Source organism: Oxyura jamaicensis, chromosome 15 (assembly GCF_011077185.1).
Source record: "Oxyura jamaicensis isolate SHBP4307 breed ruddy duck chromosome 15, BPBGC_Ojam_1.0, whole genome shotgun sequence".
Taxonomy (NCBI): Eukaryota; Metazoa; Chordata; class Aves; order Anseriformes; family Anatidae; genus Oxyura; species Oxyura jamaicensis.
Window position 1 is genome coordinate 15,085,084 of NC_048907.1, and position 22,086 is coordinate 15,107,169.

At 45.0% G+C, this 22,086-nt stretch overlaps 1 protein-coding gene and 4 non-coding genes across 5 annotated transcripts; 4 read left to right on the forward strand and 1 right to left on the reverse strand.

The window, feature by feature from the left end:
- The first annotated feature begins 560 nt into the window (after positions 1-560).
- On the forward strand, positions 561-17,040 carry DHX37 (DEAH-box helicase 37). The gene is made up of 27 exons (XM_035340994.1): positions 561-698; positions 1,412-1,581; positions 1,741-1,853; positions 2,536-2,851; positions 3,557-3,705; positions 4,415-4,507; positions 4,986-5,082; positions 5,557-5,670; positions 6,363-6,464; positions 6,953-7,067; positions 7,391-7,486; positions 8,065-8,141; positions 8,839-8,977; positions 9,224-9,300; positions 9,872-10,104; positions 10,545-10,656; positions 11,243-11,349; positions 11,978-12,166; positions 12,546-12,670; positions 12,920-13,036; positions 13,160-13,332; positions 13,727-13,841; positions 14,040-14,177; positions 14,522-14,616; positions 15,054-15,127; positions 15,963-16,060; positions 16,649-17,040. Exons 1-27 carry the CDS (start codon positions 578-580, stop codon positions 16,726-16,728), a joined length of 3,435 nt encoding a protein of 1,144 aa, XP_035196885.1. The 5' UTR covers positions 561-577; the 3' UTR covers positions 16,729-17,040.
- Positions 17,041-19,624: 2,584 nt separating this feature from the next.
- TRNAA-UGC lies at positions 19,625-19,696 on the reverse strand. Its single transcript has one exon. It is a non-coding gene; the product is annotated as a tRNA-Ala (tRNA).
- A 749-nt stretch (positions 19,697-20,445) lies between these two features.
- TRNAF-GAA lies at positions 20,446-20,518 on the forward strand. The gene has a single exon. It is a non-coding gene; the product is annotated as a tRNA-Phe (tRNA).
- A 206-nt stretch (positions 20,519-20,724) lies between these two features.
- Positions 20,725-20,796, forward strand: TRNAD-GUC. The gene has a single exon. It is a non-coding gene; the product is annotated as a tRNA-Asp (tRNA).
- A 406-nt stretch (positions 20,797-21,202) lies between these two features.
- TRNAA-UGC lies at positions 21,203-21,274 on the forward strand. The gene has a single exon. It is a non-coding gene; the product is annotated as a tRNA-Ala (tRNA).
- The last annotated feature ends 812 nt before the right edge of the window (positions 21,275-22,086 follow it).

Sequence of the window (22,086 nt, forward strand, 5' to 3'; positions counted from 1 at the left end):
AGACACCGTACCTATAGATAACTGATCTGTTGTATGCGGAGTGTAATGCTTTTACAAGTGGTATTGGATGTTGGAGTACCATGTATACAACCTGGTGTAGTTCAATGCTGTACTTAATAGTGCGTCTTTCAAATTGTGATTTGCTTTTCAAGACTCGTTGCGTAGTGAATGTGGAAAATAGATCCGTGTAAACCTTAGCTCTTTGATGGTGTACAAGTTTTTAGGTGTGATTTGCCTCACGTACTGATCTGTATTTGGCAGCTAATGATGTAAACGACCTTAAGTTCTCTTTGTCCAGGTGGGAAAATAAAAGGTTTTATCATATCCGCATGTATTTTAAACTTTTGGATAACTCCATCCACCTGTGATGACAGCACATTAAAAAATCTTTCCTTTTTAATCGGTGGTTGTCTTCACTGCGGGCTTCTGTGGCGGTGGTGGAGAGGCGGCGGGGGCTGGTCTCGAACCCATATCAGAAGGAGAGGCGTGGCCTCGCCCCGCCCCTCCTCGCGAGAGTGCGCGCTGCCCGGAAGGGGCCGCAGCTGCACGTGCGGCCGAGGCCACACCCGCCGCCGCCATGGGTCGCGCGCGCCGCCGGCACAACTGGAGGGCGCGGGTGGCGGCGCGCGGTGCTGCGCCGGCACAGCCCCGGGAGCAGTCCTGGGAGCAGCCCCTGCCCGCGGAGCTGCAGCTGGGAGGTGCGGGAACGGGACGGGGCTGGGACCGGGGACCTGGGGGCTGGGGCTGGGCCGAACGACGGCTGCGGGTCGCTGCCCTCCTGCCCGAGCCCTGCGGTCACGCCGGGGCAGCGCTTTTGCTCGTTAAACTGTTATTGAGCTTAATAAGCTATTGCTTGTTAATGTGCTATTGATTGTTAATAGCAGTAGTGGAGCTTATAGCTTAATAAGCTATTGCTTGCTAATAAGCTGTTGCCTATTAATGTGCTATTGCTTATTAATATGCCCTTGGTTATTAAGGCAGTTCATTTATCGAAGCACTTATGTGCTGGGCACTTGCACCATCAGAACAAACGTCGCTTGTCAAAAATCTGTTTTCTTATACTATTATCATAAAAACATAATTAGTGCAGATTTTTGTTATTAAAAAATCACTTATTTTGTGGAGAGGCATGCTCACACCTGTCCTGAACTGCCCCCATGCCCTTTGATGCTGGGGAGTTAAAAAAATAAATAAAAAGGGCAGTTTTGCATTCTTGTTACCAGCCAAGTATCGGGGTGCCCACTTCATGGGGTTTTGCCCTTGCTGATAACTGGGAATTTTTTATTTTTTGGTTGGGGGTGAGGGTTGTGTTTGTTCAGCTAAATCTGGTAAGGTTTGTAGTGAGGCTGTTGAGCAGCGTGCTGAAAATAACTGGCCTGGTGCAGGTGAGTAACCAAACAAATGCTTGCAGATGGAGCAACGCTGAAGGGAGTTGACGAAAGTAATGCCCTAGTCCTGCCATCAAAAAAAGTAAAGCCAAAAAAAGCACCGAGTACTGTGCAACACCACAAGAAACCCCTGAGCAAGAAACAGAAGAAGAACTTGCAGAAAATTTTAGAGCATAAGGAGAAGAAAAAGCAGGTATGTGGCTGCTTGGTAGTACCTCTGGTGTCATGACTCCTGTTGCGACTTCACAACAAGATCTGTCAGAGCACATCCTTTAAAACTCAAGGGCTTGATCTTTAAATGAAACTACTTGCTGATGAAAATAAGCACTGACTTTTGTTTTTTCCCTCGTAGCGAGCTGAACTGCTCAGCAAGCTGAATGAGGTCCAGGCTTCTGAGGCTGAAATGAAGCTTCTGTATGCTACGTCCAAACTGGGCATTGGGGAACGCATGTATCAGGCCAAAAGGTAAGGTGTTATGGGGAAGAACCATTCTGATCCATTGCAGTGCCTGATAACTGGGTAACCTTATTTGCCTTTTTTTGCTTTATATATTTTTCTTAGCTCATACAGGTTCTTCAGAATGGATTGACTTAAATAATTTCTAACTTTATGTGATAATACAGTAGCTATTTATTGTTTTCTGAAGGAGAATGAAAATAACCTGGTTTTCCCTTTTATGAGAGGGCAAGGGGGGTGACAGTTATGTATGAGCACTCCAATAAATTACGCTTAACTGCATAGCTGATGGAATAAATCTTTACAAAACATGGACTGATGCAGTCCTTACTTATGAGATTCATCAAGAGCTTGATTTCACCTTCTGCAAAGATGGCTTTTAAAGAAAGGGATAAATAATCCGTATAGAGCATGCTTAGGTAAGAATACATAATTGGATCAGCTGTGTCATTACCTAGCAGAGTTGTGAAAACCTCCAGGAATGGAGATATTCAGAGAAACGAGTTAACCTACCTGAGTAACCTGTTGTAACACTGCACTACATACAGGGTGTAGAAGTTTTTCCTCTTTGGTTAAAACCTGGGTTCGAGCCCAGGCAGTGACTTATGGTGATGAATTTTTCTGTGGAAGATGTGTCTGGCCTGAGGTCCTGGAGAACATTGACCAAAATGTATTTGACGTGTTGTTCTAGGGTGGTGCAGGAGCCAGGGAGTGCTGTACCTGAAAAGATAAGGAGCATCAGTGGTGCAAACAAGAGAAGGCACAGCTCAGAATCTGAGCCTGAGGAAGAATCCAGTAGTGAGGAAGAGAAGGAAGAACATAAACAAGAAACTGAGAAGTCTTCAGCCAGAGATTTGAATGCTTCTGAAAAGCCAGAGGAAGGCACAAAGAAGCCATTGGCTAACCAACAGGCTGTTCCTGCTGCTCCAGTTTGCCAGACAGCATCCAACAAACTGTCTTGCAAGCCTGTGATGTTCATTCCTGTGGACAGGTCTCCTGAGATTCAGGTGAGACTGAGAGCAGTAAAATGGTTTTCAAGGGCCTTGGAAATTACAGCATCTTGCATCAGATTAATTCACTGCAGACACCGTAGCATTATCTCGTGTCTGGCAATATATTACTTGGAGTAGGGTGGACTTAGGGTCATGCGAGTTGTAAACATACATGTCTGAGCTTTAAGCCTGTCTAATGTAGCGGAAGGAAAACTAGTTTTGTTTTACAATATAGGCATTATTTTTAATTTTAAATATATAATCCACTAGCAGTCTTTCATCATTCTTATCTGAGAAATCTAGCAAAGTCACTTTCATTTCTGCATTGTGCTGTATCTGACACAGTTTTATTCCATGTGACATGGGTAGGATAGTCTGCAGAACTGGGAAGAGTTTGTGTGTCTTTGAACAGACGAGGCAAGGTTGTGAAAAGAGTTCTTATTGCAAGTGCTATATTAATAAACTCAACGGACTCTGAAGTTTCACAAATTAAAGTGCAGGAATTGCCAGCTTTCTGACAAGATGTTTTTGATGAGTCTAGTTCTTGGACACGATGGTTTTATATCAATTGGTTTAGAGCTTTTTGAGCCACAAAGCTTGCAGAATTCCTTTCTGTGGGTTTTGTAATCTGAGCTACATAACAGTTTTTGGTCCTGGGAAAAACAAAAAGGGAACAAGAGACAAAATGATGTGAGTAAAGCATGTATTATTTTATTTTAGGAAGCAAGACTAAAGCTGCCAATCCTAGCTGAAGAGCAAGTAATCATGGAAGCCATTAATGAGAATCCCGTTGTCGTCATATGTGGAGAGACAGGAAGTGGTAAAACCACTCAAGTACCCCAGTTTCTCTATGAGGCTGGTTATACCAGGTACGAGTATTCTTTTATATGCGGCGAATGTGATTACAAAAATTGAAGCTGAGCTCAGTCACTTCATATATATTTTTTTTTATTCTGAAATGGCTGAACTGACCATGTTTTTGCTGTGCGGTAGTAAGTGGCCACGTTGAATGGGCTTTTAAAAACGTGAAGAAGTAACTTGGAAAACCCTCTTCACGTAAGCAATCTTTTGAAACCTCTCAGGTAATAGTTTTCTTCAAAGTCACTGGCCTGTCTTTCACATAGAAGCTTTAAGGTCTACCTATTCCATATACTTTAACTTTTGCTTACAGACATTTGTTTTTACCTTTGCAAGAAAATGTGTATTTTATAAGCTTGGGCACCTCCTAAGATGCTTCTTTTGAGTTGCATCAAGGTGCATCCAGCTTCTGTGCTGCTTCCCCAGCCTGAATTTCTTCTGAAAACAACCTCATTGCCAAAGGGGTGTGCAGGGAGACTGGAATTACAGAGACAACATTTGGGGAAAAAATAACTTACATGTATCTTCAGATCAATACATAAAACACAAGGGTGATTCCAAAACTTGCTCTCTTTTTCTTCTAAATAGAACTGAAAGTGTGATGCTCTCATGTAAATGACTTCAGAAAAGTTGTGCAGAAATCCTATTGTCATCTTTTGAAGCTTTCTGTGTTAAAACAAACAGCCAAACAATGCTCCTCCTCTTTCCTTGCCCCTTTAGTTCAAATGGTACCATTGGGATCACCGAGCCTCGCCGTGTGGCTGCAGTGTCCATGTCTCAGCGAGTTGCTAAGGAAATGAACTTGTCCCACAGGTGAGAAGAAAATAAGATGAGACCTTGCTAGGAAGATTGCACTGAGGTGCACTGCATATGTGATCCACTGAAACAGAAATTTATGTATGGCTGTTCTGTCTGGTGAGAAGCTGTGGCAGGTTACTTATAAACTCTTCCGTGGGGTTGTTTGTAAAAAAAGTGCATGGAGATGTGGTGCTAAGGTGGTTGTACATTACTTTTTAGGTAGGGTTTTTTGGAGGTGGTGTATGGGAAGTGGCCCTAGTTTGTCTCCATGAGAAAGTGTCCCACAGCAGTCAAATATTCAAAACAAAATTGCTGTATATCCCAGCTTCTAGCTTTACATATGTGCTAGACTCTGGTGAGCTGATGGGGTGCTTTTTTTATGTTGTTTTTAAGTCTTAATTTACTTAGGTTGAAGGCTGCCTCCTGGTCTGAACATGAATTTCCTGTTTCTTTCCATGCTTTTTCTTGTGGCTGCCCTGGTATTTCCTCACAGAGTGGTTTCATATCAAATACGATATGAAGGAAATGTTACAGATGAAACACAAATCAAGTTCATGACAGATGGCGTACTGCTGAAAGAAATTCAGATGGTAAGTTGCTCTTCTCAGTGCTAGGAAAAGGAAGGTGTCTCGTGCTGCTAGAAAGAGGTGCCAGTTGCTTTGCATGCATTTGTTGCCAGCCTTTCAAAGCAAAATCCCTTTCCACACTGGAGACATATTTCATCTGAACACTTCTTGTTCTTGCCCAAGCCTCTAAATGTTAGGTTATCTTGCTGTGTTATATGCGAGCAAGGAAGGGAGTCTTGGAAACTAGGCTGCTTCATGTAGCCTTGGGGATTCAGGTCTCTGCTATGCTACTTGCATAGGACTGTGTGCCCGTCTTTCAGCTAGAGATGGTGCCATAGCTTGCTGTCAGATGACACGAGGATAAACGCATGAAAATGTGCTCAAACATGAGAGAGAAACTGGCGGGGGGGGGTCAGTGCTAGTGTAGCCATGGGTTATCTTGACTTAAAGATATCCTCAGATGAGGCTTCACATGGTGAAAATATTCTCTATTCTCAGGATTTTCTGCTTTCAAAGTACAAGGTAGTTATTATTGATGAAGCCCACGAAAGAAGTATGTACACGGATATCTTGATAGGCCTCTTGTCTCGCATTGTGCCTCTTCGTGAGAAGGTAAGTTTTACAAGCGGGTGTCCTGGGGAAGAGGTGTTAGACAGGAAGGGGCTCTGTGTGAGGAGGGAGGGGGACTCTGTGACGTGAAAGTTGATGGAAATCTGACAAACATTGAAATAACACTCCGAAAATGCGCTTCTCTTTTCATGTGATAAGAGAAGCACAGAGCTTACCAAGAGGGAAAAATGGTACATGTCGGTACCAATAGATAACTGCTCAGGCAGTGCCACAAGAAACATGTAAATAATTAAAATTAGCTGCCTCTTAGAAAGCAAGGTGCTTACTGTTGCACTGCAGTAAGCCAGCCAATAACAGTGCTTGGGAGGAGATTTCCTGCAGACACTGAAGTGTTTGGTCCTGGCACATTCTGGAGGCTGGGGCTGGTCCCTGCAGGGCAGCTCTTGGTGTCTGATTTTGCTTTTCATATGTATGTAAAAGAAGTGGGGAGAGAATGCAGTGGTTTAGAGGTAAGCCGCTGTATCAGGAGTGCCAGTGCAGGTTTCTGTGTGTTTTAAGACATGCTGCACTTGGAGGTGTGTGTCTCCTGTCACTTGGTGCTTTCATTGTCTTATCTTGTGAGTGCTTTGGTGCTGGTGCTTGTGTCTGGTCCCACTAAAGTTCTGGGTTTGTGTGCTGTGTAGTGTAAGTGTCAAATGTCTTCAGGCAAAGAATAACACATTGTGTCCCTGCAGAAAGGACTGCCACTGAAGCTGATCATCATGTCAGCTACCCTTCGTGTTGAAGATTTCACAAAGAACAAAAGGCTGTTTTCTGTTACGCCTCCTGTTATTCAGGTATCCTTCTTGTCACTGGGATCTATGCCAGATGTAACAGCTAAAATACGAGAGCTTCCTTTATAAAATAAAAAACAGGACACTAATCTGTCCATTTGGTGCTGAAATCTTTCAGATGTCAATTAAAAAACTTGTTATTTTGTTTAGACTATTTTTTCTTTGGGACTTAGTGTTTTTCTCTCCACTTCTATCTAAATTTCCTCTGGTAGAATTGGTTTATTTTAAAAGAGTGTAAGTTACAGTTTGGTGGAACTAGAAAGCCTCAATCCAAGCTGATGATCTGAAAGAGAGGCTGCTTTCTATCTTGTTGTCATGGTGTTCAGCACAGACAAAACTGATAACTTCTGGAGGTCCAGTGTTTTGTACATTACCAAAACCCAGAACTGAATAGAATTTTGGGTGAGCTTACCTAGTTCTCCCATGGAGGCTGTAACGATTGTGCTGGGGTTGCAAAACAGGGCTTGTTTGCTGTTGTATTTCCACTCTAGGTAGATGCAAGGCAATTCCCTGTAACTGTCCATTTTAACAAGAAAACCCCCCTAGATGACTACAGTGGGGAATGCTTCAGAAAAGTGTGTAAAATCCATCGAATGCTACCCTCAGGTAAGGTCCCCGTGGAACCTCTCAAATTCTTCACACTTCACATATCTAGAGTTTTCTTTTTTTTTTTTTTTTTTTTTAGTGACTTCAGCAGGAAACTCTAATGATGTATTGTGCATTTTTACCTAGCAGGTTTTTCTTGTGAAAATTATCCTTCACTTAAGTCACCTTTACATTAGCATGTTTCTTGAGGGAGTAGTGGAAGACAGATGCAGACAGACACACTTTTCCTCCTTGTTACTTAACAGTGCATTTGATCTGTCTTTTGTCTGAAACCTGAGCTGAAATACCTACGCTGACATTTAGAGTGATTTCTTCTCTTGCAGGTGGGATTTTGGTGTTTTTAACAGGCCAGGCAGAAGTTCATTCTCTCTGTAGGAGGCTAAGGAAAGCCTTTCCCTTCCAAAAAACCAACAATGCAGGTAATGCTATAGAATAAAGGACAGTTAAACTTGGAATTTCTCTCTCTGAGAAATGAGCTTGCTTTGCACCTAAAGTATAGAGGCTTTTAAATAAAAGCTCTGAAAGGGTTGGGAGAGGGTTTAATGTGGATGACTGTGATAACTTAAGCTTGTGCTGTTTTGAGTTTGGGGAAAAGCTTTGTGTGTATGATGCCTTCCTGCTTCACAGAATGCACTGCATTTCTTCACTGTCTGTTGGGAGTGAATTACAAATGGAAGTGCTGCTGCTTCTTGGAGACTGTTTTGGGGATAGTGGGATTTCCCAGTCTGATTTTAGAAAGTTAAGTTATATATAGCTCAGGTAATTGTCTCCTAATTCTCAAGGTACACAGTCACTGTATGTGGTGCTCAGTATGGTTTCTAAAGGAAATACTAAATTTGTGCGTCATCCCTCTCCCCTTTGCCTTCAATGTGAATATTTGCTTTTTTCATACCATGATGCTTTTTGAATCCAAAAAAAGGTGGGAGTGGGATTAGACTGTATGTCCTTTTCCAAGAGCATGCTCAGCTAATGGTAATTCCACCGGCTTTTTTCATAGGAGTTGATGATGACAGAGAAGAATCAGTAGAAGAAATCAGAAAATTTAAGAAATCGAGGAAGCGGAAGAAAGCTATGGTAATGTGTGATGGCTAGAATTCCTCCAAGAGTCAGGAAGGAGCAGGTACCTCCCTGTGAAGGAGTACTCCTGCATAGCTCTGTTTCGTATCAGGCTGATTTAGACTTGCATGAAGACTTGTGGCATACATGTGTCCCCTTCAGGAAACGTAGCAGTACTGTTTACACTCATAGCTACTACATTATGAGAAGTGCTAAAGAAGTGCTAAAATGTGCCCTTGGCTATTGTGTGCAGGAGACTGATTTCCCTTAAGGACTGATGATTAAAACTTTAATGGAAGGAGTTCCAGACTTGCTGGTTCCTGGGCTGTACCTCATCTTGCTGTTTGTTATCCAAAATTGAGACTGATGTGTCTATGATGGAGGCATTTGGCTTCCACCCAAGTCCAACATGCACTTTGTTAGGAGGAGATTGTCATGTTACAAACCTGCTGTCCACTGACATTAGATCCCAGTAGAAGTAAAGAAGTTGTACCCTTTGCCACTGTTCTCCCAGTGAAGAAACTTGTCTCAGCACAGAATGCAGTTTAAAATAGTTATTTGGGTTATTCCCCCCTGACTCTCAGTTTTGAAATACAAATGATCTCTCTCAATCCCTCCGCCAGCTTCAGGCCAACAAACATTTGGAATAAGCACTCAGATTTGCAATAAGCAAAAAAACTTAAAACTTTGTGGTCTTCTTTCCTGTCCTTTGCAGGTACTTCCCCAAATTGATCTGGACAATTACTCTGTTGTACCAGTGGATGAAGGAGATGAAGACAGAGATGCTGAAACTGATGATGATATTGTAGGATCTGATACTGACCTTGATTTAGGAGATGGAGACTCGGAAGAAGGTTTGGCACTTACAAAATGAAAATTTCTTACCTGCAGTCATCTGCGAGATGTGTGACATAAAATAGCCATCTGGTGTGACAGCACATCGGACCTGTGTAATGGAAATGCTAGTAAGGTTTTCCAGATTCAGCTTTATGCCAAATAATTTCTTGCTGCTTTTTAATTAAATTATATTAATGGAGATATTGGGGATAAGCCTGGAAGCTGACCCACTGTGTATTTAAGATTGTTTTGTTTCCTCACAGATGAGAAACCAGATTCGTCCCTTCCACTCTATGTGCTCCCTCTCTATTCTTTACTAGCACCAGAGAAACAAGCAAAGGTAAAAGATTTATATAGACAAAAGCAAATGGCCCTTACTGATATGTGGCATTGTTGTCTTAAGTCACTTATGTTTTGTGAGTTAAAATGCCTATCTTGGACTGCTCATCAATGGGCAGACTTGAATGGATCCATGGGAAAGTTGGGATGGGACTGGAGCAGGCCTTGTGTGGGCTGTGGTCACCCTGATGTGCTGGTTCAGCTGGAAGAGATGAAAAGAAGTAGCATGTTAAAGTTAGTCACAACCATGGGGTGCATCAGGATCCTGGATTTCTTAGGAATTCTTGCATTCCCTCTTGGGCTTCAGAGGTGAGAGCAGTGTGTCTAAATACAAATGTCCAATGGTGTCTGCTCCACTTGGAGCTCACGTGCTACAAATGCCTCTCTGAGAGATTAACTGAGCTGGATGGAGAGCTCCAGAGCTGGAGGTAAAGAGCAGGTCTGTAGTCTTGCTCTTGGGTTTCACCTGCAATGTCATACACATCGTAATTTCCTGCAACCTACATGAGCTGACTGCCTGTCTCTTTTCCCTTGTTGGCAACACATTTCATATACCCATCTGTTTGTTGCAGGTGTTCAGGCCTCCTCCTCCTGGCACGAGACTCTGTGTGGTAGCTACCAACATAGCAGAAACATCGCTCACTATCCCAGGCATCAAATACGTGGTTGACTGTGGAAAAGTCAAGAAACGTTTCTATGACAAAATTACTGGGGTTTCATCTTTCAGAGTCACCTGGATATCTCAAGCTTCAGCTAACCAGCGGGCAGGTCGGGCTGGCCGGACTGAACCGGGGCACTGTTACAGGTTAGCTGGCTGCTGGAAGAGGGTTAGGCAATACAAAGAGCTCAATGAGTGTCACTGTGAATTGGACAGCTTCCCTTGTCCCTCTTCACAAGGATCCAGTGGTGCTTGAAACATTTGGGTTTGTCTGCTCTTCATTCAAATGGGAGAGGTAAAGCTGAACGTAAATTGTCACTGATAATATGGGTTTGGCAGTTTGGCTTCTCAGAGACTTTTTCATTGCTGAACGCTCTTATTTAGGTGGCCAGCATGGATTAGTTTTATGTCCCAGCCATGAAAATAACTTAATGACTATGTAAATAGTACCCACAACTGCCTTTTTTGTGTTTTTGTTGTGTTTTTTTTTTTTTTTTTTTTTTTTTAGTCCCTTGCCAATTTTTTTATGTACATCTCCTGACTTAAGATTTCTTGCAAGTTTCTAAGCAGCATTTCTGGTCCACTAGGTTATATTCTTCAGCAGTCTTCATGGACTTTGAGAAATTTTCTGCTCCGGAGATAACAAAGCGACCAGTGGAAGACCTGATTCTGCAAATGAAGGCACTGAATATAGAAAAGGTGAGGTGTCAAACTGGCTTTGTTATACAGAGCTCAAAAAAAATTGCCCCTAGGAGCTAGAAACAATCACAAATGCCTTTTATCGTCATTGCTTGAAGCTGTGCCTTGTGTTAGAGGCAGAGCCCTGGGACTCACTTTTCATTCTGCAAATAGCAGAACCTGCTGTGAATTCCACTGGACCTTACCAGATGAGTTTATTCTGGTAATTACAGCTTTTGCATCATACTCGCACTAATGAACCCCCCCCCCCCCATCAAAATAGGGATTGTGTTTTGATAGTTGAGCACTTTCAGAAAGCACAGTGCTTAGAGTTAGACCTTAAAACAGCCTGCCCTGGGCGGTGGCTGGAGTCAGTGGCAGCTAATGGTGATGCTGGTATTCCACTTCCTAATAGTTTTGTTATAAGCATTTCCTCCTGTTATATGACCTTTCCTCTCACTCTTGGCAAGCATTTGTTTTTCTTCGGTATACATAAACGAAGGGAAGGTTTTTACTCCCTTCCAGGACTTCTTACTGATCCAGACTGCTTTTCAGTCAGAGCCATGTCAGTGATGTACTGAAAGGCATTTTCTCTTGGTGTCTGTAGGTAATCAACTTCCCGTTCCCAACACCACCTCCAGCGGAAGCACTTGCAGCAGCTGAGGAGTTACTGATAGCTCTGGGTGCCTTGAAGGAGCCCCCTCTGACAGGAAGGTAATGTCTGTGGTCACCCACGGAGTTCCTCATGGTGATGAAGCTATCGAGGCAGTGGGCACTGCTGTCCTCCCTCCTGCTTTTCCATCTCAGCCCTTGCATCTGACAGTGTGCCTTCTTACCCAGGCAGATGGACATTATAACAGCCCCTGGTTTGCTTGGGTTTGTTTTGCTGGCCCTGTGTCTTTCAGTACTAGAACATGGCTGTTGGAGCAATGGGAACAGGCCACTCTGCAATAATTGTCTTTGTGCTCAGAGTTGCAGCAGAAAGGCCCTGAAGCACTCCTGTGGTGTTCTGTTGTGTGCAGGTCTGAGCAGCTGAAGATGCTATTCGGCTGCTGGGCTTCTCTGCCAGGAACCAGAGTGCTGCTAGTTCTGCAGCCCTGAAGCATAGGGTTTCATAGCTGCTGGCACAGCCTGAGGGTTGGGCAGTTGGGCACTGCTAGGAGTGCTGGGTACTGGGCCGGTGGGAGCTGCATGAGGAAGATGAATCTTTGCCCTAGCATTGTGGACCAGCATGTAACAACAAAGCTGTGACATCAAATGAATTGGGCTGGCAAAGGCGGGAACACAGACTTGTATTAATGCAGAACTTCATTGCATGTTTTTTTTTTTCTTCCTCCCACAGGCTAAAGGAACAGCAGGCAGCAAAGCTGAGTTGCCCTATTAGTCCCCTGGGTAGAGTAATGGCAACTTTTCCTGTAGCTCCCCGCTATGCAAAGATGCTGGCATTAAGCAAGCAGCATGACTGCCTGCCTTACACCATTACCATAGTGTCTGCAATGACCGTTCGGGAGCTTTTTGAAGAGTTTGACAGGTGAGTGAGTGACCCTAACATCCTTATTTATATTAAATCATAGAATAGTTTGGGTTGGAGGGGACCCTAAAGACCATCTAGTCCCAACCCCCTGCTGTGTACACCACCCACTAGATCAGGTTGCTCAAAGCCCCATCCAACCTGGTCTTGAAAAAGTATAGGATGCATCACTTTGTCACAGCTCAGTGATACTGCAGTGCCAGCTTCTGAATCCCTGGTGGCACTGAGCTATTCTGTAGCTTGTTTTTAAGCCTGCCCTCAAGCTCTGTCTTAGTCCTGTGCTAGAACTGTGTAGTAGAAATGTTGATGTCTCTGTTACCTTGAAGCCCATCTGCATGTAAGTGCAATCCTGATTTATGCTGTTTTCTGTTTCTTTCAGGCCAGCAGTGAGTGAGGAAGAGACAGCAAAGCTGAAGGGGAAGAAAGCAAGGCTTTTACAGATTCAAAAGATCTGGGCTGGACAAGGGGCATTGCAAAAGCTTGGAGACCTCATGGTGATGTTAGGTACTGCAGACAGCGATTTCCCTGTGCTGTTAACTTCTGTTCTCTTGTCCTCCCCCATCACTCTGACCTCAGCTTCATACAGAGCAATCCTCCTGCTGTACAGCTGACTCTAGAAGTGTATTTTCTAGACTGTACTCCAGGCAGCCTCCAAGTGTCCCAGCCTAACAGACAGCTCCAAATGAGTGGGGGCTGTGTTATGCACATGCCAACTGTGACAGTCATTTTCTCCACTTGACTGTTCACTTCCAGGAGCAGTGGGGGCCTGTGAATATGCTGGGTGTAGTCCTAAGTTCTGTGAAGAAAACGGGCTCCGATACAAAGCCGTGCTGGAAGTCAGGCGCTTGAGGGGGCAGCTAACAACAGCAGGTAAATGGATTTTGAGACAAAATACCATGTTTATCTTCTTTGGGGGTCAAAAATTCAACTGGTCTCTTTGTTACAACCTTTTCTTTCTACTGAGTTGTAACTCACCTTTCTTTTTCCCTGTAGTGAACTCAGTCTGTGCTGATACTGGCCTCTGTGTTGATCCAAAGATGAAGCCCCCAACAGAGGCTCAAGCAACTTACTTGAGACAGGTTGTGTTAGCAGGGCTGGGGGACCACCTTGCTCGAAGGGTTCAGGCAGAAGAACTCCTGGATGAAAAGTGGAAGAATGCCTACAAGGTAAACAGCTTGATTTGCCTGAATTCCTCTTCCCTCACGTCTGTGGGGCAGAGAGGCACTCCTCTGCAAAGCCTGGGGTTCTGGCTGGTTACAGCATTGGGGCTGTGAGTGCTGGCTTTTCTCCATACAGTTTAAGTTCCCAGTGTTGCAATTTCCCAGTCCTCATGTAGTAATTGTTATAAAAGAGTTAAGAATTGCTATTAGTTCATCTTGCAGAATGCTTGATGTCTCTAGAGAAAGTGAAGCGGAAAAGCATGGTGTTGTTAAAAACCTTCATCACTTAAGGAAACACTATAGGTGTCCATCTGAGAGAGCCTGAAATGTGATACTATCAAGAAATTGGATTGCCAGTAACTCATCTTACTCTGCTTCAATCCTCTGTGCTCTCTTAAAGACTGCCCTTCTGGACGACCCAGTGTTCATCCATCCAAGCTCTGTCCTCTTCAAGCAACTCCCAGAGTTTGTGGTGTACCAAGAAATTGTTGAGACTACCAAACTGTATATGAGAGGTGAGGCTGTTGTGGTCCACACCTGTTCTGCAGACATGGTTAGGAATGCAGAGGTGCCTTAGCAGAAAGTTGACGTGAAAAATGACATGTAACAACTGTGAAGATGAGATCCTGACAATGTCCTTTCCTCATAGGACTGCTAATGAGTGGCAGCTCCTGGCTGGAAGCCTTCATTCAAGTATGTTTTCCTGTTCTAAGGTGTGTCTGCAGTCGAACCCGAGTGGATTCCTGCCCTGTTGCCGCCATACTGCCACTTTGGGAAGCCTATGGAAAATCCTCCTCCATCTTACTGCCCAGAAACGGGCAGAATTCGATGCCACAGGCCAAGTGTCTTCTGTAAGCTTCTTGAGATGTCTCTCTAATTTTTCCTAAGAGCTGTCTTACAGGTATTGTAATGTCTCTTAATGAGACTGTCCATAATAATAATGATAATAATAATAATGACGGTTCAAAGGGCTTGACAGTGGTTTGAATAGCTCCATGGGATTAAAAGTATTTAAATACCAGCATCTTCCCATTGGTATGGCTGTTTAATGCCCAGTAATTACCCCTGTTAAGGAGCAAGGCTGCCTGGGTGGTGGCTGTACCTCTCCAGGTCTGTTAGCACCTGTATTGGCACATGTGAAAATTTACCCTCCTTTTTCAGCATTCAGGAGATTCAATGTGATCTTTCTTTCCAGATCGAGCTAGCTGGCAGCTCCCTGCTGTGGAAGTTGATTATCCAGAAGGTATTGATCGCTATAAATACTTTGCCAGGTTCCTGCTTGAAGGAAAGGTAAGAACCCAGCTGCCTCACTTCCTTGACATTAGTGACATTTTTAGCCTAGTTTCCAGAGGAGATGAGGCTTGTTTTCTTTCTTTTTGTGTCCCTATTCCTTATAGCTTGTCAATGGCTGCTGGAATTTGCCGTGTTAGGTGGAGAAGATACCTTTAAAAAAGTATGAGATGGCATGAGAATCACATGTTGGGTGAAAGACCCAAATTTAAGTCCTGTTTTCTCAAAGGAAAAACCTATAGCTCGTGTATCTCCATTCTGAGAGACAAGAGTTGTCTAGCAAGCCAGTCAGGACAAGATCAGTATGGAGACATGCATGGGAGAGAGACAGTAATAGAGGATATGAGACTGAAATCTACAGCAGGACAAGTTCATTGGTTGTCTCCACAAAACAATTTACCTTGTTTATTATACGCTTATTATGATATTTCTTCCAGGTAATTGAAAAGTTGGATTCTTATAAGCGGTGTCTGCTCTCCAGTCCTCTCATAATGCTGAAGACATGGTCCAAGTAAGTTGTAAAAAGCAAAGTTTATTTTCAGCGCTGAACAGTTTTAACTTCCTTTTAAAAAAAAAAAATGCTGGGAAGGGTGTACTAGATAGTGATCTAAGATGTAGTTGTAGTGAGGGGAAGGTCAGTTTTCTTACCAAGAAAAACTGTCTCGAGAGCTGAGCTACTGTGAGGGCAGTGTGGAAGCGCACACAACCCCACTGCTTGCACTGACCTCTGCAGGCTGCTTCGTGTAAGTAAACTGCTCTCACGTGTGTCTGTCAGATCAGTGTCATTACTTTTATCCTTTTCTTTGGGATTTGGCCAATTAGACTGTCCTAACTTCTTTTCAAAAACATGTTTCCTGTGACTTTCACCCACAATTTTTCTTGTGGTTCTGATTGTGTTTATAGAACTGTTACCCTCAAAAGGACTGTCAGTTATTGCTGCCCTTGATCTCCCCCCTGTTGTCCTCTATTGTTTACCAAAACAAGATTTTTCTCAGTTGTCTGAGTTCTCACAGAGTTGATAGATTCAAGGCTTTTAAAGAGTTCCCTAAATATGATTGATGTTACAGATTATAATTTGTAGGACCCTTGGGTAGCAAAGTATTTTCCTTATTTAGTCAGTGCAGAGTTCAGCATGGGACCTGTGGATTTCTTTCTCTTTGCTCCGTGAACTTTCTTGAGCTAACAACATGTCTCTGTATCCAGAGGCTGTGTGTTTTTACATTTGTATTCAGCCTTTTAATAACATTAGAGTATGAATTCAGAAAGGTGAGTTGAATGCTCTAACACTTCACTAAACTGGGCTAATGAACATCACTATTGCACCATTTTGTTTTGGACTCATTTAGACTTCAGCCCAGGACAGAAGCCCTCCTTCAGGCTCTAGTTGCTGAAAAATGTGATAATCGTGATGCTTTACTGGCTGCATGGAAGAAAAATCCTAAGTGTAAGTGTTGTGCTTGTTTAATCATTAGTCGTATCAGTGGGGACTTTGTAGTTGGCATTTTGAAGTATAATTAAAAAGGCAGGCTGTTTAACTTGATACGCTCTGTATAGGAAAAATAATGTATGTTTTGGCTCTTGTGAAAGACTGGAGTTTCCTGTACTTTTGAAAGAAACATTTTTTTGTATCTTAAGGAAACTTTTTCTCTAGTTCTAATCACAGTGAGGTTGTTTGGTTTGGACTTCTGAAAGACTAGACTGTCAACGGATACATGAAAAATTCTTTGGCTGGTAAAATGGATTTTGACCCATATTAGGGTACCAGATTATGAGAGTTGTTGATGGAAGCAGCAGTGAAGTGTAAAAGTTCCCCTGGATTGCAGTGCTGGCTTCCACAGTAATTCTTCCTTACTTAGTACTTTTATATCTGCATTCAGGTGTCTAAGCTCCAGCACTATCCCAGCGTTGGAAAGATGGCTCTTGCTCTCACCAAGGGTCTTACCTTCATTCCTCAGCCTGTCTGTGAACAGGCTGATGCCATTGGGTCTGCTCTTCGCAGCTGCCATCTAATTGCTCTTCTCCTTTGTTCCAGATTTGCTTGCAGCCTATCGTCAGTGGCTCCCTGAAGCTATGCATGATGATCTAGCCAACAGCTGGCCACCAGTACAGTAGCACTGAAGTGCCCGAGTCTGTTCCTGGGGGACTCCTTTTCTCTGGGATGTTTTGAGAGCTTAGGTTTCCTTGGACATCTGATGATGCAAATACACTTGCTAACTGCTAGCATAAGTGAACCAGTTGCTAACTGTGGTTTTTGGGAAGCCCACTGTGTTCTCAGAAGCTCTACCAGCTCTTTCTCTGGTGTTTTGTAATATTAATGTTTGGATAATTCTATCCGTTGTATTTTGCCAATTGTTTGCTAAAGTTTCCCTTTGGACTACATTAGTCATATGGACTACAATAAATACGTATCATACTTGGCTTGGATGGGAGAACTGTTTTCTATGTAGGATGTTCCAAAAGTACAATTTTAGACTTTTGTGGGGCCCTTCTTGATGTATGACTACAGATCCCAGTGCAGACATAACCCCTCATAAGGAATGAAGGTTGACCCTGGCCAGCAGCTACAGACCACAGAGCTGCTTGCTCACTGTCACCCAGTAGAATAAGTGCAAAAGTGAGAAAACTCATTGGTTCAGATAAAGGTAGTTTATTAAGGTGATAAAAAGAGGTAAGAAACAAAACAAATGACGCAAAGGCAACCACTTGCCACCTACCACAAGCAGGCTCATATCTAGCCAGGTTCCCAGCAGGATGATACATGGCACAGAACTATCCCTTTGGCCAGGTCAGCTCTCCTGGTCGTGTTTCCCCGCCCCCAGCTTCTTCCCACCCATCTTGTTCCCTGGTGGGACAGGGGGGGAGAAAGAAAGCCTTAATACTGCGCAAGTACTGCTCAGTGACAGCCAAAATACCAGTGTATTACCTAAATCAATTCAGGTAACAGGTATTGGCTGTGGAAGAAGCTTTAAGCAATAGTCATTCTGTGCAGACGTATGTTTTAAATAAGAGCAAGCTGTTGCAGACCCCCACAATTTGTACATTTAGCAATCTAGAGAGCTATTAGATACAAAACAGGCCTTTTTAGTTCTTAGCACAGTGTGGTGGTTTTACCATGCTAGGCAGCTGAACACCACAACCGCTCTCTCGCTCCCCCTCCTCAGATGAGGAGGGGAAGAAGTAAAGGAAAGAACAACTCACGGGTTGAGATAAGGATAATTTAATTAAAGAGAAAAAAATATATATATTATTAAGGAAATATTAAACAATTCAACTAAAGGGAAAAAAGGGAAAGGGAAAGAGGGAGGGGGAAAGGGAATAACAAAACAAAGGCTATGTGGAAGTGCAGAGGAAAGAAATTACTCTCTACTTCCCACAAATGAGCGATGCTTGACCACATCCTTGAAGCAGGGCCTCAACGCACGTAGCCGGTGTTTGGGAGGAGGACAGACTTTTTCGCAACGAGAGCCCGCCCCTCCCCTCTTCATCCTTTTTCCACCTTTTATTGCTGAGTGTGACATCATATGGTATGGAATATCCTTTTGGTTGGCTTAGGTCAGCTGCCCTGGTGATGTTTCTCTCTCACTTTTTTGCCTGCCCCTTGGAGGGTTAGAGTCCTGATGCTGTGCCAGCACTTCTCAGCAGCAGACACAACACCGGTGTGATACCACTGCTGTTCTAGCTACATGTGCAGAGCACAGCACTGTATGGGCTGCTGCAGGGAAAGTTAACATCCCAGCCAGACCCAGTACACACAGACAGTAGTCCTGCAGTCCAAGCAGTTGTTTAAACTGTATTCTGTAAAACAGTGTAAAGCATGATTACAGTTTTTATTTTTTTTTAAATAAGCTTTGATACTATTTTCTGTGGTTTTGTGGTGGTAAGGAAAATGACGAGATGTATCTGCTGCCTGGACTGGCTGGGCAGTGCCTTGAATGGACACTCAGGTGACATCCTTCATCACAGGAATGTGCACAGCAGTGGTGATGGGAAGAATGGGTTAAAAGTGAAGATTGGCGAGGAGGATTGTAAATATTTCCAGCTGCAAGGTCACTTGAGTGTGAATAAAGTCTGCACTTAAATAATGTAGGAAAGCCCATAACTGTACCCACTGCTGTTTGTGCTCTGCATGTTTGGCAAGTAGTATGTCTGTGCACAGATAACAGAGGTGTTTGGTGGACTCAGAGGTGTGCTATTGGACACGCTTGAGCTTCCAGTCTTGGTACAGAGGAGATCAAAGAAGCACAGTGAGGATCATAGCACAGTGGTAAAAACTGCCTGTGCAAACCCTTGATAAACAGGTGAACAGGCTGGTACTCTCCTAGCATGGACCCAGCTTAGGGTTCCTACATCCCCGCTTGTGTGCCGCTGCTTGGGTGTTGCTTTGGGGATCCCCTGGTTGGTGAGGTAATGAGAATAAATCTACTCTGCATTTAAGACATGTGTCTGTGGTTGTTCCTGCTGCGTGCCTGTGCTGACTCCCACTGTGGGGTAAATTATTCCCAGTTCGCTTTTATGTCCAAGGGCATGGGAAGCATTGTTCAGGCTTGGTATGGTGCAGTAGTTTGAAGCTGAGAGGAATTCAGAGCTAAACTCTAAACGTGTGTGGAGAGCCATGTTTCTGCCCTTGAATTTCAGTACAAGCAGACTACTCAAGCTATGTGTGAAAATGTGCAGCTCAAATTCCCCTTTCCCTTAACCTACTCTTCAACTTTTCTAGCCCCCCTGCTTGCACTGTATTAATTTGTTGTGTGTAACACACAATGTGAAAGGTGTGGGCAGCAACCCTCCAGCCCCCCAGGAACTGCCATCAGTGCCAGGTGCTGAAGGCCAAGATACAAGTGGTAGGAATGCTGCATAAAGGCTTTAGTTTTCAAGCAAGAAGGAAAATACCCTGCTGTAGCTGGGTGTGTATGACAGATGCTGCAATGCCACATTGTGTAGTGACAGCCACTGGCAGGAAAACAGACATCGTGCCTGTTTACACATGACGGGGAGAAAAATAAAAGGGTGGAGATGCCGGGGATTGAACCCGGGGCCTCATACATGCAAAGCATGCGCTCTACCACTGAGCTACATCCCCTCTACAATATTTTAGTACCCGGCAGCATAGACATAGCTTAGCCAGCCGTCCCCAGCACCATGCAACCCCGCTCCCGGCCCCACCACCCCCGTTTCCCGCCGCCCCCTGCACTCGTCAGCATGGCCGGGCCAGGGAGTGGGGACTGCAGCACCCTCGGCCTTATAGAGGTACAGGGGGAAAAACCTCCTCCCCTCCCCCCCCACCTGTCCCTGATAGTATAGTGGTGAGTATCCCTGATTCCCTGACGGGAAGGTTGGGCGTTTTTGTGCCCCGTTGTGGTGGTGGTGGTGGTGATGGTGGAACGTGCCTGAGGCCGTTATTTAGTGGGGCGGGGAACGTGCTTTCTCCAGGGATCCTCACTCGATCACCAGTAAGTAAAGCTGGGGTTGTAGGCGAGCGTATGTCTGTTTTGTACCTCAAGACTGCAAAAACTGAGCATACTTTTTGCAGGTTTCTTATTTTATTTTATTTTTTTGCCAGGGAAAGCGGACTGCAGCTGCCCTGCGGGCACCCCTCTGGCTGTTACTATGGAGTCCTTGGGGACCCACCCCTGCTCTCCTGGGTTTAGCAGAGCAGTGGGAACAGGCGGGGGAAGCCCTGAGCTGCACGGCAAACCCCGTCCCGAAGGCAGCGGGCGCTGCCGCGAGTGGGCGCCCCCCGCATGTTCACAGCAGAACACGACTGGAGCCAGGACACCCACAGGTCGTATAGCAGGGTCGTATAGATGGACAGGGGAGTAGGTTGGCGCAGCCGAAATAGCTCAGTTGGGAGAGCGTTAGACTGAAGATCTAAAGGTCCCTGGTTCGATCCCGGGTTTCGGCAGCGTTGTTTTCTTTTTCCCCTTTGCTCACCCAGGTGAATCTTTCTGCCGCCGACCGGGGCTGCAGCCCATTCCCGGTCGAGGGAGGGTCTGTTTCTGGTCGGGTTTTTCGGCGGTTGCCGACGGGCACGACAGAAGGACGAAATAGTTGCCCCGGCAGCGTCTGGCTCAGCGCTGAGGGTGTCTGCGGGAAAGACTGTATACGTCGTCCTCGTTAGTATAGTGGTGAGTATCCCCGCCTGTCACGCGGGAGACCGGGGTTCGATTCCCCGACGGGGAGATTTTTTTTTTCTGGTTCCCTCCTGAATTTTTCCAATTTCCGCAGACGGAGAATAAATACATAAACGTGTGCTGCGCTGCTACGTGCCACTCTCAGTCTGATCCAGGGCCGAGCAGCTCCGGGGATCTCGGGGGGACGTACCCATGGATCTCATTGCCCGTCCTATTCCCCCCACGCCCTTCCCGTCACCCCTTTCTCCGCCCGTTGAATTAATGAAGCGCACACCCGCTCCCCGGGGAGGCCCTGTCCGGTGCAGCCAGACGTGCCCTGTCCCTGCCGGTCCCTCCCCAGGGAGCAGGGGCGAGCGGCGGCCGGTCCCCGGGGTGGGACCGAACGCTGGGCGCCTACCGGGGCGGCCCAGTGGAAGCGGACCTGGGCACCAGACTGGATAAGTATTAGCGGGCGGGGGGATGTAGCTCAGCGGTAGAGCGCATGCTTTGCATGTATGAGGCCCCGGGTTCAATCCCCGGCATCTCCAACACTGCCAGTGGTGTTTTTTGCCCCGTATTTTACCTGGGGTTACAGTTGTCACGTCGTGCTCACCGGAAGAAATCTTTGCGCCCTGAACGTGCAGCCTGGAAAGACCCAGCTCTTTTGTCTTCTCAGGACTATGCAAACACAACATTTTCACACCTCTCTGTATTTTGTTGCCAAACTGTCGCCCTGCAGACGCAGAGCAGCCCGAAAGGCACCAAACCCTGAAATGTGGGGGGATGCTGCACTGCTCGCCCTACCTGACACCGCTACAGCCCCAGAGCTCACCTCCACACAACCCTGCAGGCAGCACGGAGCTTCTTCAGGGCTCTTTGCACCACGCTCCCAGAAACAAAGGAGAAGGCAAAAAAAGCCAGGACATGCTAAAATCTGAGTGGCTGCTAGCTCATTCTGGTGCTGGCTGTAGGGTCTTTAGACCTTGCAGCCGTCTAGAGTTTAAGTGCTTGGATTCATGTAATATAAGTATGTTTAGGAGGGGTTGCCGGCTAACTTGTGTTTAGGAAATTGTGGGGTACGGTTCCTTTTTTTGGGTTATATTTTAATCTCTCTATATATCAAGCCATTTGTGTAACTGTCCATGACTGCATAAGCACAGTATTATGAAGAGACTGAGCAAGGTCACCTTTTTCATCTGTAAAGGATAAGTCTGTGATTACCCCTGTTGGGGCTGCTGTGCATTCATGGCCTTCTGGCATTTGTGGACCTGAGGGTAGTTTTTTTTTTTTTTTTTTTTTTTTTTTTTTTACTGGGTCTGGTCTCTGTGCTTGAGTCCTCTGCAAGGAGCTGTACTGTTTG